Genomic DNA, 14,717 nt, shown 5'->3' on the forward strand with positions numbered 1-14,717 from the left:
ATGTTCTGGGCGAGAGCTGCCACTACATCAGCCGTCAACCGCACAGACATACTGTACACTCCTAGAAAAATAGTGTTCCGAAAGTCCCTTTCGGCTGTCCCCATAGGATAACCTTTTCTGGTTCCAGGTACAACTATTTTGGGTTCCATGTAGAACCCTCTGGTGAAAGGGTTCTACATGGGACTCAAAAGAGTTCTACTTGGAACCAAGAAGGGTTCTTCAAAGGGTTCTCCTATGGGGACAGGCGAAGAACCCTTTTAAGTTCTAGATAGCACCTTTTTTTCTAAGAGTGTAGGGTTCAGTCATATCAGAGGCAGTCGCCACAGACGGACCTACATGCCATTGCCTGAGATCAGAGAATTGGTAAGACGTGTAGAATAGAAATCTGCATCGCTAGGAAATTATTACTAACTGCCACAGCTCTCAATTCACTTGCTCAAAAACTGTGACTTAACTCATGAGACAGGAGCTGTGCTACACTTGTCTTCGGGAAGAGAAAACCTGACGAATGACTCAATAATCATGGCCTCTATACGTGCAAATACATGGGCAAATGAGTTAACAACCACCCTGTACTCACATGTTTGTAATGGCAACTTTTTCTGACAGTCACCCAACTAAAGCTGGCCTAACCTGCCAAATGCTAATGTAAAAAAAATGACCAGAAATCTGTATCCATCAAAAGGGCAGACAAATGTGTCAAAGTGGCTCGAGGAAACCAAATCCTTGGAATGTCAGCCATCCAAAGGAGCTGTAATCGGCCAAGGCAAATCCAAACAGGAAGGTAAGCCTGTTTGATGCACTAATACAGTATGGGCTCTGCAGATAATAAAATCCCAGGACGGTTTAGAAAGTTCTGGGCCATGGAAATGGGAAGGGCAGTTCCTATAATCCTGACGGACACAAATCCATTGCGTGAGACTTGGTGAGAGGAAGTGGGGGGGGGGGGGGGTATACAATGACAGACTTCAGCTGAGAGAGCCTTCTCTAACAACTGATGCTAAACATGAGCAATGGCCATGGAGATGCTAGAGCAGGGGAAGAACTAGCACTGTATATGGAGTTGGTATCTCATAACCAACGATGTCTTCATGGGCCTCTCATAACCAACAATGTTTTCATGAGCCTCTCATAACCAACAATGTTTTCATGAGCCTCTCATAACCAACAATGTTTTCATGAGCCTCTCATAACCAACAATGTTTTCATGAGCCTCTCATAACCAACAATGTTTTCATGAGCCTCTCATAACCAACAATGTTTTCATGAGCCTCTCATAACCAACAATGTTTTCATGAGCCTCTCATAACCAACAATGTTTTCATGAGCCTCTCATAACCAACAATGTTTTCATGAGCCTCTCATAACCAACAATGTTTTCATGAGCCTCTCATAACCAACAATGTTTTCATGAGCCTCTCATAACCAACAATGTTTTCATGAGCCTCTCATAATCAACAATGTCTTCATGAGCCTCTCATAATCAACGATGTCTTCATGAGCCTCTCATAACCAACAATGTTTTCATGAGCCTCTCATAACCAACAATGTTTTCATGAGCCTCTCATAACCAACAATGTTTTCATGAGCCTCTCATAACCAACAATGTTTTCATGAGCCTCTCATAATCAACGATGTCTTCATGAGCCTCTCATAATCAACGATGTCTTCATGAGCCTCTCATAACCAACGATGTCTTCATGAGCCTCTCATAACCAACAATGTTTTCATGAGCCTCTCATAACCAACAATGTTTTCATGAGCCTCTCATAACCAACAATGTTTTCATGAGCCTCTCATAACCAACAATGTTTTCATGAGCCTCTCATAACCAACAATGTTTTCATGAGCCTCTCATAACCAACAATGTTTTCATGAGCCTCTCATAACCAACAATGTTTTCATGAGCCTCTCATAACCAACAATGTTTTCATGAGCCTCTCATAACCAACAATGTTTTCATGAGCCTCTCATAACCAACAATGTTTTCATGAGCCTCTCATAATCAACGATGTCTTCATGAGCCTCTCATAATCAACGATGTCTTCATGAGCCTCTCATAACCAACGATGTCTTCATGAGCCTCTCATAACCAACAATGTTTTCATGAGCCTCTCATAACCAACAATGTTTTCATAAGCCTCTCATAATCAACGATGTCTTCATGAGCCTCTCATAATCAACGATGTCTTCATGAGCCTCTCATAACCAACGATGTCTTCATGAGCCTCTCATAACCAACAATGTTTTCATGAGCCTCTCATAACCAACAATGTTTTCATGAGCCTCTCATAACCAACAATGTTTTCATGAGCCTCTCATAACCAACAATGTTTTCATGAGCCTCTCATAACCAACAATGTTTTCATGAGCCTCTCATAACCAACAATGTTTTCATGAGCCTCTCATAACCAACAATGTTTTCATGAGCCTCTCATAACCAACAATGTTTTCATGAGCCTCTCATAACCAACAATGTTTTCATGAGCCTCTCATAACCAACAATGTTTTCATGAGCCTCTCATAATCAACGATGTCTTCATGAGCCTCTCATAATCAACGATGTCTTCATGAGCCTCTCATAACCAACGATGTCTTCATGAGCCTCTCATAACCAACAATGTTTTCATGAGCCTCTCATAACCAACAATGTTTTCATAAGCCTCTCATAATCAACGATGTCTTCATGAGCCTCTCATAATCAACGATGTCTTCATGAGCCTCTCATAACCAACGATGTCTTCATGAGCCTCTCATAACCAACAATGTTTTCATGAGCCTCTCATAACCAACAATGTTTTCATGAGCCTCTCATAACCAACAATGTTTTCATGAGCCTCTCATAACCAACAATGTTTTCATGAGCCTCTCATAATCAACGATGTCTTCATGAGCCTCTCATAATCAACGATGTCTTCATGAGCCTCTCATAACCAACGATGTCTTCATGAGCCTCTCATAACCAACAATGTTTTCATGAGCCTCTCATAACCAACAATGTTTTCATAAGCCTCTCATAATCAACGATGTCTTCATGAGCCTCTCATAATCAACGATGTCTTCATGAGCCTCTCATAACCAACGATGTCTTCATGAGCCTCTCATAACCAACAATGTTTTCATGAGCCTCTCATAACCAACAATGTTTTCATGAGCCTCTCATAACCAACAATGTTTTCATGAGCCTCTCATAACCAACAATGTTTTCATGAGCCTCTCATAACCAACAATGTTTTCATGAGCCTCTCATAACCAACAATGTCTTCATAAGCCTCAATTTGTGCAGGTAATTTTAGAGGAGTGATCAACAGACAGCGCAATTAAATTACAGAGCGTCGGATTGCTGACTCAATATTGAACACGGTTGTTAATTAATTTAATGGAGGTTACCAGCATTCTCGTGTAATTGTGTTCTAACCTACCAGTCAATCATATTACCAATAAAATGTAGACTCAGAACTGTAAATGCAGCTGCCTGCACCCTAAACCAGTTTTATCAACCCATCAACAAATATCATGACATGACATTTAGAAACTAAATGTCTCATTTTGGATAATTACAGTAAACACAATGTTTTGCATTGGTGTATGAATTCCTCCTGTTCTCTGAAATGAAGATTGTCCTTGCCAGAGTGGCCTTCAGATCGCTGCCTAGAGAATTAGCGTTGACAATTCTTTATTGGAGTGAAATTACGGTAGCCATATAAATGTAATTGAAATATTGGTCGGGTTTCACCAGAGCTGGGCCCACCTAGTATGCAGTGAGTGTTCTGTTCACTGATCCCAACAGTACGACCAAACCGGCTCCTAAAAATAAATGATTCCTTCGCTGCTGCACATGACAGAGGTCAGGAGGTCGGGTAGTTCAAGGGTGAAGGTAATCTATTATTCGAATAATACAGCACACCGTGGTGATCCAAGTGGTGATCCTAACTGACCTAAGAGAGGGAATTTTTACTAGGATTAAATGTCAGGAATTGTGAAAAACTGAGTTTAAATGTATTTGGCTAAGGTGTATGTAAACTTCCGACTTCAACTGTATATTTCAGTGTTCTCAGTTGGACATGCAAATTTGAATGCAAATAGTTATTTTTCTCATTACAATTTACTATGGAATTGACCCCTAGGATGTTCAGTTGTCATTATTACACTGATATTACAACTGATTAAGAAAATCAGTCTTCAGATAACAATGAGGTGATTTACTACTAGTTTGGAGGTTTTTTAGCACACCTAACACTGTCTCACTGTCACGTTCTGACCATAGTTATTGTGTGTTTTACTTGTTTTAGTGTTGGTCAGGACGTGAGCTGGGTGGGCATTCTATGTTGTGTGTCTAGTTTGTCCATTTCTATGTATGCCTGATATGGTTCTCAATCAGAGGCAGGTGTTTGTCATTGTCTCTGATTGGGAACCATATTTAGGTGGCTTGTTTTGTGTCGGGGTTTGTGGGTGGTTGTTTCCTGTCTTTGTGTTCTGCACCAGATAGGACTGTTTTCGGTTTTCACATTTATTGTTTTGTTGCTTGTAGTGTTCACGTTATTATCTTTATTAAATCATGTTGAACACTAGCCGCGCTGCGTTTTGGTCCCCTCCTTCATCCCAGGAAGAAAGCTGTAACAGAACCGCCCACCATACTCGGACCAAGCAGCGTGGTAAGGGGAAGCAGCGGCAGCAGCAGGAGCTAGCAAGGCAGAGCGGCTGGAAGCCCGAGAGGCTCTCCAAAAAAATTATTGGGGGGAGGCACACGAGGGGTGTAGCTGGGTCAAGTAGGAGACTTGAGCCAGTTCCCCGTGCTTACCATAAGGAGCAGTTGGCGAAATTGAGGTACGAGTCGGAGAATGTGGAGGAGTTATTGGACAGATTGGAGGAAAGTGAAAGGATGGGAGATTATGAGACATTCGATGAGTTGTTGGTAGAATTGGAGGAGAGCGAAGAGAGAGAGCTGTTGGTTTGGCGTAGTATACACGGTACTCGCCCTGAGGTGTGTGATTACCGTGGAGAGCGGGAGTACGGGCAGACACCGTGTTATGCAGAAGAGTGCACGGTGTCTCCTGTACGTGTGCATAGCCCGGTGCGGTACATCCCAGCTCCACGTATCGGCCGGGCTAGAGTGGGCATCGAGCCAGGTGCCATGAAGCCGGCTCAACGCAGCTGGTCTCCAATGCGTCTCCTCGGGCCGGTGTACATGGCACCAGCCTTACGCATGGTGTCCCCGGTTCGCCAGCACAGTCCAGTGCGGGTTATTCCACCTCCCCGCATTGGCCTGGCTACGGGGAGCATTCAACCAGGTAAGGTTGGGCAGGCCCAGTGCTCAAGAGCTCCAGTACGCCTTCACGGTCTGGTCTATCCGGTGCCACCTCCTCGGACCAGCCCAATACCACCAGTGCCCACACCACGCACCAGGCTTCCAGTGCGTCTCCAGAGCCCTGTTCCTCCTCCATGCACTCTCCCTGAGGTGCGTGTCCTTAGCCCGGTACCACCAGTTCCGGCACCACGCACCAGGCCTACAGTGCGCCTTGAGGGTCCAGCGTGCCCTGTTCCTGCTCCCCGCACTAGCCTTGAGGTGCGTGTCTCCAGTCCGGTACCACCAGTTCCGGCACCACGCACCAGAACTACTGTGCACCTCAGCAGGTCAGAGTCGGCCGTCTGCCCAGCGCCATCTGAGCTGCCTCTCTGCCCAGCGTTGCCTGCGCTGCCCAGCGCCATCTGAGCTGTCCGTCTACCCAGCGCCATCTGAGCCGCCCGTCTGCCCAGCGCCATCTGAGCCGCCCGTCTGTCCAGCGCCATCTGAGCCGCCCGTCTGTCCTGAGCCGATAGAGCCGTACGTCAGTCAGGAGTCGCCAGAGCCGCCCGCAAGTCAGGAGCCGGCAGAGCCGCCCGCCAGTCAGGGGCCAGAGCCGCCCGCCAGTCAGGAGCCAGAGCCGCCCGCCAGTCAGGAGCTGCCAGAGCCGCCCGCCAGTCAGGAGCTGCCAGAGCCGCCCGCCAGTCAGGAGCTGCCAGAGCCGCCCGCCAGTCAGGAGCTGCCAGAGCCACCCGCCAGTCAGGAGCCAGAGCCGCCATTCAGTCCGGAGCTGCCATTCAGTCCGAAGCTGCCATTCAGTCCGGAGCTGCCATTCAGTCCGGAGCTGCCATTAGTCCGGAGTTGCCCTTCAGTCCGGAGTTGCCCTTCAGTCCGGAGCTACCTCTCTGTCCTGAGCTACCTCTCTGTCATAAGCTATCTCTCTGTCATGAGCTACCCCTCGGTCATGAGCTACTTCTCAGTCATGAGCTGCCTCTCGGTCCGGAGCTGTCCCTCAGTCCGGAGGAGTTTCCTCAGTTTGGTGGGGCCCTTTGTGAAGGTTCCTAGGCCAAGGTCGGCGGCGAGGGTCACCACTCAAAGGACGCTAAGGAGGGGGACAAGACAATGGTGGAGTGGGGTCCTCGTCCAGCGCCAGAGCAGCCACCGCGGACAGATGCCCACCCAGACCCTCCCCTATAGGTTTAGGTTGTGCGTTCGGAGTCCGCACCTCAGGAGGGGGGTACTGTCACGTTCTGACCATAGTTCTTGTGTGTTTTACTTGTTTTAGTGTTGGTCAGGACGTGAGCTGGGTGGGCATTCTATGTTGTGTGTGTAGTTTGTCCATTTCTATGTATGCCTGATATGGTTCTCAATCAGAGGCAGGTGTTTGTCATTGTCTCTGATTGGGAACCATATTTAGGTGGCTTGTTTTGTGTTGGGGTTTGTGGGTGGTTGTTTCCTGTCTTTGTGTTCTGCACCAGATAGGACTGTTTTCGGTTCTCACATTTATTGTTTTGTTGCTTGTAGTGTTCACGTTATTATCTTTATTAAATCATGTTGAACACTAGCCGCGCTGCGTTTTGGTCCTCTCCTTCATCCCAGGAAGAAAGCCGTAACATTCACAGGCACAAAACAATACGTGTGAATTGACTCATCTCCAAGACATTGTTTAAAAGTTCAAACCAATTGATTGTTTGAGGCTGCCCTATTTTTACATAGGTATAGATCTTGGCAGTAGATGTTGGCACTAAACTAGAACAATACTTCACACACATTTTGTTTCACTGTAAATCAGTGACGGTCGGTGCTGTTTAAGATGATGGAGGGCGATTCTTTTTTTTTCATGAACATGGCCTTATTTCTATTACAGCATATTGGATGAATGTCATTCAATTTCCATTTACCCAGTACAATGTAACATCGATGTCACACCAGCCTTCGCTTTGGCTCTCCCTCCAGTCCAGCTCAGGTGTTCGGTGTCGCCGGCCGTCTAGCTGCTGCCGAACCTACTGCTGGCAAACGTCCTTCACTCATCAACCCCCGGACTTGTCTCGTCATCACTACACACACCTGGTTCCAATCCCCACTCTATCACTGTATATATACTCCCTCTGTCATTTGTCTTTGTCGGTCAGTGTAAATGTTGCTTGTTCTCCTGACAGGAATCTCTTCTCTATTTCCTGAATACCTTATATTTTGCACTTTCTGCCTTTTTGTTTATGAAGATATAATTTGAGCACAACAGCGTTTGAGTCATCGTCCCGCTTTGATCTCTGGTGCTTAAATCAATTCAGTAGTTCTCAACCTGCGACTGCCTCCTGCCTACTCCTCTCTACACCAGTGACAATCGATAAGTGTAGGTTACTGCATTATGCTCACATTTTTCCTATACCCAATGATCAGGAGGTTTCTACAACCTAGCCTATGAATAAAAGTTTACAACGTACAGGTTGAGAAATGTGAATAATTAAGGTGGCAGACAGTGACAGATTCAACACCGCCTTGCACACTCTCGCCTGCATCTAGCTGATCTAGGGTGGAATCATTAGTCCAACAGTTGCAAATGTGAGCTTCTATTGGACAAATTCAGGTATGTTTATCCCTGTTTTGCTCAGTTTGCTTCTGTGTTTAAGAAACGTTTTTCAACAGAATCGCGGACTGAATACACCTTTGATCACACACAAACAGTTTACTTTAATAACAGCCAAATACAAAACAGCATGATCACTTTGTCTGTTGTATAATTCCTTCTCACATTGACGCACTCTCCTCCGTTCACCTTTTCCCTTTGCTTGTGGACAGTGCACAACACATCAGCTGTCTGTGACCTGGCGAAAAAACCTTTCCAAAGCCAAACATTCATATCATAACCGCTAACCGCTACACACAGCCTACATTGTTGTCACCATACTAGCTAACGTCATAGGGTGCTTTCGTAAATTCACTCTGGCTATCTACTCCAGAGCACTCTCGTTTTCAGAGCACTCTCGTCTGAGTGTGCCAGAGCGCAGAATAACTGATAACTTTACGAACGCTCAACACCCGTTGAATATGACCGGTGTCGTTAAACGTCGGGCAAAACTGAATTAAATTGTTGCCAGCAGCACAGTCACCAACGCTCTAGATAACATGAAAACAGCCTAACCAGCTCTTCTAGGGCGAGTAAAATGTTTAGCAGTTACACCGGCGGGCCACAGTGGCAATACATTTATAAAACCAAAAGCTTACCTTGACGTGGAAGAGTTCCAGTGTTGGATAGCCATAGCCAGCTAGCTAACATAGCATCCCTCTCTGTTTGAGCCAAGTGTTTGAGTAGGCTAAACTAGCTAGTTGCATTCGCTAGCTAAGTACATGAAAAGAAAATACAACGAAATATAGCTAGATCTCTCTCTCTCTCCTTTGCTTCTCATTCATTTTTGAAGAAATACATTTGTTCAAAACTGTTCAACTACTGTCTCTCTATCTTTGAGTCAGCTACTCGCCACATTTTATGCTCTGTGCTAGCTAGCTGTAGCTTATGCTTTCAGTACTAGATTCATTCTCTGATCCTTTGATTGGGTGGACAAAATGTCAGTTCATGCTGCAAGAGCTCTGATAGGTTGGAAGAACACCCTCCAGAAGTTGTCATAATTACTGTGTAAGTCTATGGAATGGGGTGAGAACCACGAACCTCCAAGGTTTTGTATTGAAGTCAATGTAGCCAGAGGAAGACGGAAACTAGCTGTCCTCCGGCTACACCATATGGTGCTACCCTAAAGAGTGCTGTTGAGGCTACTGTAGACCTTAATTGCAAAACAGTGTGTTATAATCAATTATTTGGTGACGTGGATATATTTACTATAGTTGTATCTAAATGTTTCACAATTTGTATTTTCCTCAAATTCACTGAGGAGGATGGTCCTCCCCTCATAACATGCAATACCATAAATGAAGGGATGTTAAATGGGTTAGGGTGAGTATCCCAGTTCAGAGTATTTATAAGTGCATCCTTCCACCCTTCCTTGAAACAATCACTGATCAGAAAAGACTGGACAGGTGAAAGCCTAGTGGTGGAGCCTTTGCGTTTACCTGTCGAATCACGTCTAACCAATGATTACATCAAGAAACAAAGGAAGGAAGGACTTGTAATGGGGCCAGTAACTCTTGGTAACCATGGGGCATGCTGGGAGTCGTAGTGCCGAACCAATTACTCACTGTAGTCGCTGTTCTCGTCCTTGCTGCCATCGATAGAGCCATCCGGCTGCATCTGCAGGTAGAAGCCCTGCTGGCTGAACAGTCGTGTCACGATGCCTTTCAGCTGCGGCTCTGAAACAAAGGACAGACCCCACCACGCCCCACCCCCCAGGGGCACGTCAGACCACACCCCTACTGCCTGACACCTTGCCACTGCTGCTCACATTGACAAACTAGTAAAACACATATTGAGGATGGGTTACCAGGTTGGTGTCAGGGTCAGGGGTCAGAATAGACTTGGTCTAGTACAAGAAAATTCAAAGGAATCCATAGGTGGTCTTGTAGTCTTGTAACACGATAGTAACCTATGCTTTTTTAAAACTGTTATCTTGTTGAACATTGCCAACTTCCTAGCTAAGGTATCTCCTAACCTCTACGTGGCAAACTGATACTTGAATCCTGATGTACCTGTAACCATTAGAGATACAGTCTCTACTGCCCTCTTGTACACTGGTGATGTTAACAGGTGGTCCTTGAAGGTGATGATGTAATCTGGAATTAATATATTACGGCAGCTGACCTACGTTTGGAGTTGTGGTGTTCGCGATTTGCCTGATCTTGACTACATCTTGACTATTTTCATCAGGAGAGTGACTTGTGGATTCACTCAGATTTTTCCACTATTCACCAAAAGACGAATCCTAACTTTTTATGCACTTAACTTGAACTTTTGCGTAAATCATGAACTGACGTCAATGAGATAAAAACAAAAATCCCAAGTTAGTATTCAGCCCTAACTAACTGTTTGCTTCTAGATGGGCCTGGAGATTTCGGTGAACCAGTACTTCATAATGTGGGTTTGACTAACAAAATATCTACAATGTTTATTGTCCCGTTAAGGGCTTCAACTCTACAAGTGATCTCCAATCAAAGGCTATGGTAATATCATGAGGTTAGTCACCCCAAAATGTTATACCATCTATAAAGAACGCTGAGTATTATATTCTGATGCCTAGTCACCTTACCCCTTACCTCTATCACTCCAGTATCCCTGCATATTGTCAACATGGTACTGGAACTGACACTGCATATAGTATGCTTACTTACTTTATCACGTTCTTCTTATTTTTCTATCTCATGTGTTTTTGTTCTACCTTGTTATTTTTAGTATTACATTCTGATTGATTACTGTATTGTTGGGTTTAGATCTTGAAAGAAAGGCATTTCACTGTACTTGTACACGTGACATTAAAACGTTAAACTTGAAACTTGAGTTGCCGTCCAACTTTGTGGTGCTTGTGACATTTGGTGCAGAGCTTGTGAAGGAGCAGGTGGATCATGAGGTTTAGCCCAAGGCTATGGGAGTCTTTCGCCGACTGCAAGAAAAAACGTGTGAAAAAGTATGTTTATCGTTGAGGAAAGGGTGGGGGTGCTAGAAGATCACGTTAGGAGAAACAATCATCTGCAAATTCTCCAGCCTGGTGTCATAGACTAGACATAACATAGTAAATGTAAATCTGGGACACTTAAATTAGTATGATATGTTAAGTTTGATATGGTTACATAAGATTGGAAGGTCGGTAGGGTGTATAATGTGATCGTCTAGCAACCCGAAGGTTGCTAGTTCGAATCTCATCATATATATATCAACTACTTTTCAACTACTTACTACTTTTTAGCTACTTTGTAACTACTTAGCATGTCAGCTAACCCTTCCCCTAACCGTAACCCTTTTAGCTAACCCTAACCTTAACCCTTTAACATAACTCCTAAACTTAACCCTAACCCCTAGGCTAGCTAACGTTAGCCACCTAGCTAGAATTCGTAATATATCATACGTTTTGCAAATTCGGAACATAATGTATGTTTTGCAAATTCAGAACTTATTTTACATTTTGCAAATTCGTAACAGATTGTACATTTTTGCAAATTGGTAACATAGAATACGAATCGTAATTCGTAACATATCATACGAAATGGGTGATGGACATCCACAAATGAATACTTACCATACGAAACGTAACATATCATACTAATGGAGTGTCTTGTTTTTGCATACAGAATAATACGAAATTCTCTGAGACCAGGTTGAACTCTCAGTGATGGTTAATGTGTAGTTCTTTTGATTGTGTGTGGATAGTTGAGCTTCTATAGAGATTATCAACAGGGGCACTTAGCAGTGAAAATAAAACATTCTGAGTAAAATATCTTGGATTTGGTATTTTTGGTCCTTCATTATTTAGGATTTATGAAAGCAAATGTGTTAGATTTGGATTGAACAGTAGAGGCTCGAAAGGAGTACCTCTATTGTGGTAGTGATGCTGCTTACGGAGTCACGCGTTTGCGAAGGTTCAATTTGAAGCTAAGGCAGTTGTGATCCAACTGTATAATCCACTGGATCAACCACCGCACAACCAGGCTGTTATTTTCTAATCTGTGGTAGTTCAAAATAACCTTCATCAAACTGAGACCGAACGGAAAGTCACAATCTGTAAATAATAATCCTGTACTTTGTTTGAGGTAAACAAACTAAATTGTCCTTGGATACAAGTTCATTATTCAATTGAATTTTCTTGGCCTTTAAATGAAACAAACCCTGTATTGATTCGAGTCCAGATCTCTCTAGAGGTGAAATGTGAACATGTGGACGGGTTCAAAGAGGGCTGATGGAGTAGCATCTGACCTCAGAACAGAATCAGAATCATCGCCAGTGTCCACAGTGGAATCCCCAGTGGACTCCAGGGCTGGTCCTGGAGCAGATATGTGCCATTTGATCAGCACTGTCGTTGAGCCCAGGGTCGGCTTGCAAGCTGACCTCGCATCAGTGGAGGTTAACGTCGGATCCAACCGTGCTTCATTCTGTCCATCAACCCACAACTCACCGGCGGCAGAGCCGTCAATCTCTGGGACAGGCCCGCCATAATCCATCAAGAGTAGGGAGAGTGGTGTGGAGGCTAGGGAGGAGGTAGGGCAGGGAGAGTGGTGTGGGGGGGGGGGGGGGGCATGGAGAGTGGTATGGGGGGGGGGGGGGAGCAGGGAGAGTGGTATGGGGGGGCAGGGAGAGTGGTGTGGGAGGAGGGGGAGAGTGGTGTGGGGATAGGGGGTAGGGGGAGCGTGGTGTGGGGCGTAGGTGGAGAGTGGTGTGGGGGATAGGGGGAGAGAGATAGTAGTGTGGGTGGTAGGGGGAGAGTGGTGTGGAGTATGGGGGCAGGGAGAGTGGTGTGGGGGGAGGGGGAGAGTGGTGTGGGGGAGGGGGAAGGGGGGAATGGTGTGGGGGTTAAGGGGGGGGGGATTGTGTGGGGGTGGGGGGAGGGGGGAATTGTGTGGGGGATGGGGGTGGTGTGGGGGATGGGGGGGTAGAGTGGTGTGGGGGGTAGGGGGAGGGGGTAATGGTGTGGGGGGTAGCAGGGTGGGACCTCACTAAATGTGATAACTACACTACTATGAATAAAGGCTTGAACATGGGCTTAGTGATCACTGACAGCAGAGCAAATCTGCTCCATTTAGAGGGAAACACAATGGACGTGGTTGTGTTGTGTTGTGTGTGGCAGTGGATATGATATCAGTGGAGGCTGCCGAGAGGAGGACGGCTCGTAATAATGTCTGGAACGGAGTGAATGGAATGGCATATTTGATACCATTCCACCAGTTCTGCTCCAGTCATTACCATGAGCCCGTCCTCCCCAATTAAGGTGCCACCAACCTCCGTTGCTGTGTGTCTGGGTAGGTGCGTTTGCTTGCAAATGAAGTATGCAGGTATGTGTGTGAGGAGACAGAAATAGAGGGAGAGGGTATGTTTAAGTATGAGTTTGAGGGAGAGGGCGTGTTTAAGTATGAGTTTGAGGGAGAGGGCGTGTTTAAGTATGAGTTTGAGGGAGAGGGTATGTTTAAGTATGAGTTTGAGGGAGAGGGCGTGTTTAAGTATGAGTTTGAGGGAGAGGGCGTGTTTAAGTATGAGTTTGAGGGAGAGGGCATGTTTAAGTATGAGTTTGAGGGAGACGTGTGGACAGTGAAACAACAAATTGCCTGTGTTTGTGCTCGGGATATGCCTACCACGGGAGGACGTGCCTGTGTGTATTCAAAATTGCACAACCTTAAGTGTGACAATGTACAGACATAAACAGGGACAGTTGGGCATGTTGACAAATGGCGTTATGACCATGAAATGATGAATGATCACCTCAATCGCTATAGTCGACACTTTAGACAGGGAGAAACACAGCTCATCAATACACATGGATAAACAGACCTCCACCCAGTCACACAACAATACTCCACATGTTAAACACATGTTAAACACACACCTGAGGAGCAGCAGGAAGAGACAGAGTGAAAACTGATCAGACAGACAAACTGAAAGACGGAGACATAAAAAGCAAAGGAGAAGAGGGAGAGAGTAACCAAAGAAGAGACTACTGCAAGACATCTTAAATCACAGAAAATACGAAATCAGGAAAAATAGAAAAAGGAGAAATCCAAATTGAAAGCAGTATCAAAACAATTATCAGAGGAGTCACTGGCATCAGACAGGTGCTGCAAGCCACTACCACCACCCCCACCCATCACCACCCACTACAACCCCCACCCCTCACCACCCACACTTCAACCCTCCACCCCCACCCACCCCCAACCCTCACCACCCACTACCACATCAACCCTCCAACCCTCCACCCACCCAGCCCCACCCTCCCACCACCCACCCCGCACCACCCACTACAACCCCCACCCCTCACCACCCACTACCACTCCCAACCCTCACCACCCACTACAATCCCCACCCTCCAACCCTCAACCACCCCCACCCCTACCACCCACTTCCACCCCCACCCCTCACCACCCACCCTTCAATCCTCCACCCCACCCACCCACCCACCCACCCCCACTCCACCATCCACCCCCACCCACCCCTCACCACCCACTACCACCTCAACCATCCAACCCTCCACCCACTACCACCACCCAGCCCCACCCTCCCACCACCCACCCACCCACCCAGCCCCACCCTCCCCCACATCCCCTCCCACCCCCAGCCTTTCCTAGCAAAAGGTGTATCGACATGGGCGCGAGATGATGCGGGGGGTGGAGACGGAAAACAACACAGCACACACGGATGGAGGCTGAGCTACTGACCTAGCCTGCCGCCCTTACGGGACACCTGTGGAGGTTTGGAGGATGCATCTTATGAGGGAGATAGAAGGAAAAACAACATTCTTTTAACAGACAAATTCCTCCAGCAGGCTGCTTGTCAAAATGTTCTAATCAT

At 46.1% G+C, this 14,717-nt stretch overlaps 1 protein-coding gene across 4 annotated transcripts in view; it reads right to left on the reverse strand.

Annotated features, from left to right (window-relative positions):
- The window catches only part of LOC139559631 (fibroblast growth factor 12-like), a 76,279-nt gene that overhangs the window by 22,099 nt on the left and 39,463 nt on the right, over window positions 1-14,717 (reverse strand). For 3 of the 4 annotated variants that reach the window (XM_071375791.1, XM_071375790.1, XM_071375787.1), the window contains exon 2: window positions 9,476-9,586. In XM_071375791.1, coding sequence (XP_071231892.1) covers window positions 9,476-9,586 — 111 coding nt within the window. Of the gene's footprint in view, window positions 1-9,475; window positions 9,587-14,584; window positions 14,633-14,717 lie in introns of all 4 variants that reach the window. The other variant, XM_071375786.1, reaches the window with a different exon arrangement.

Source organism: Salvelinus alpinus, chromosome 30, assembly GCF_045679555.1.
Source record: "Salvelinus alpinus chromosome 30, SLU_Salpinus.1, whole genome shotgun sequence".
NCBI classification, from domain to species: domain Eukaryota; kingdom Metazoa; phylum Chordata; class Actinopteri; order Salmoniformes; family Salmonidae; genus Salvelinus; species Salvelinus alpinus.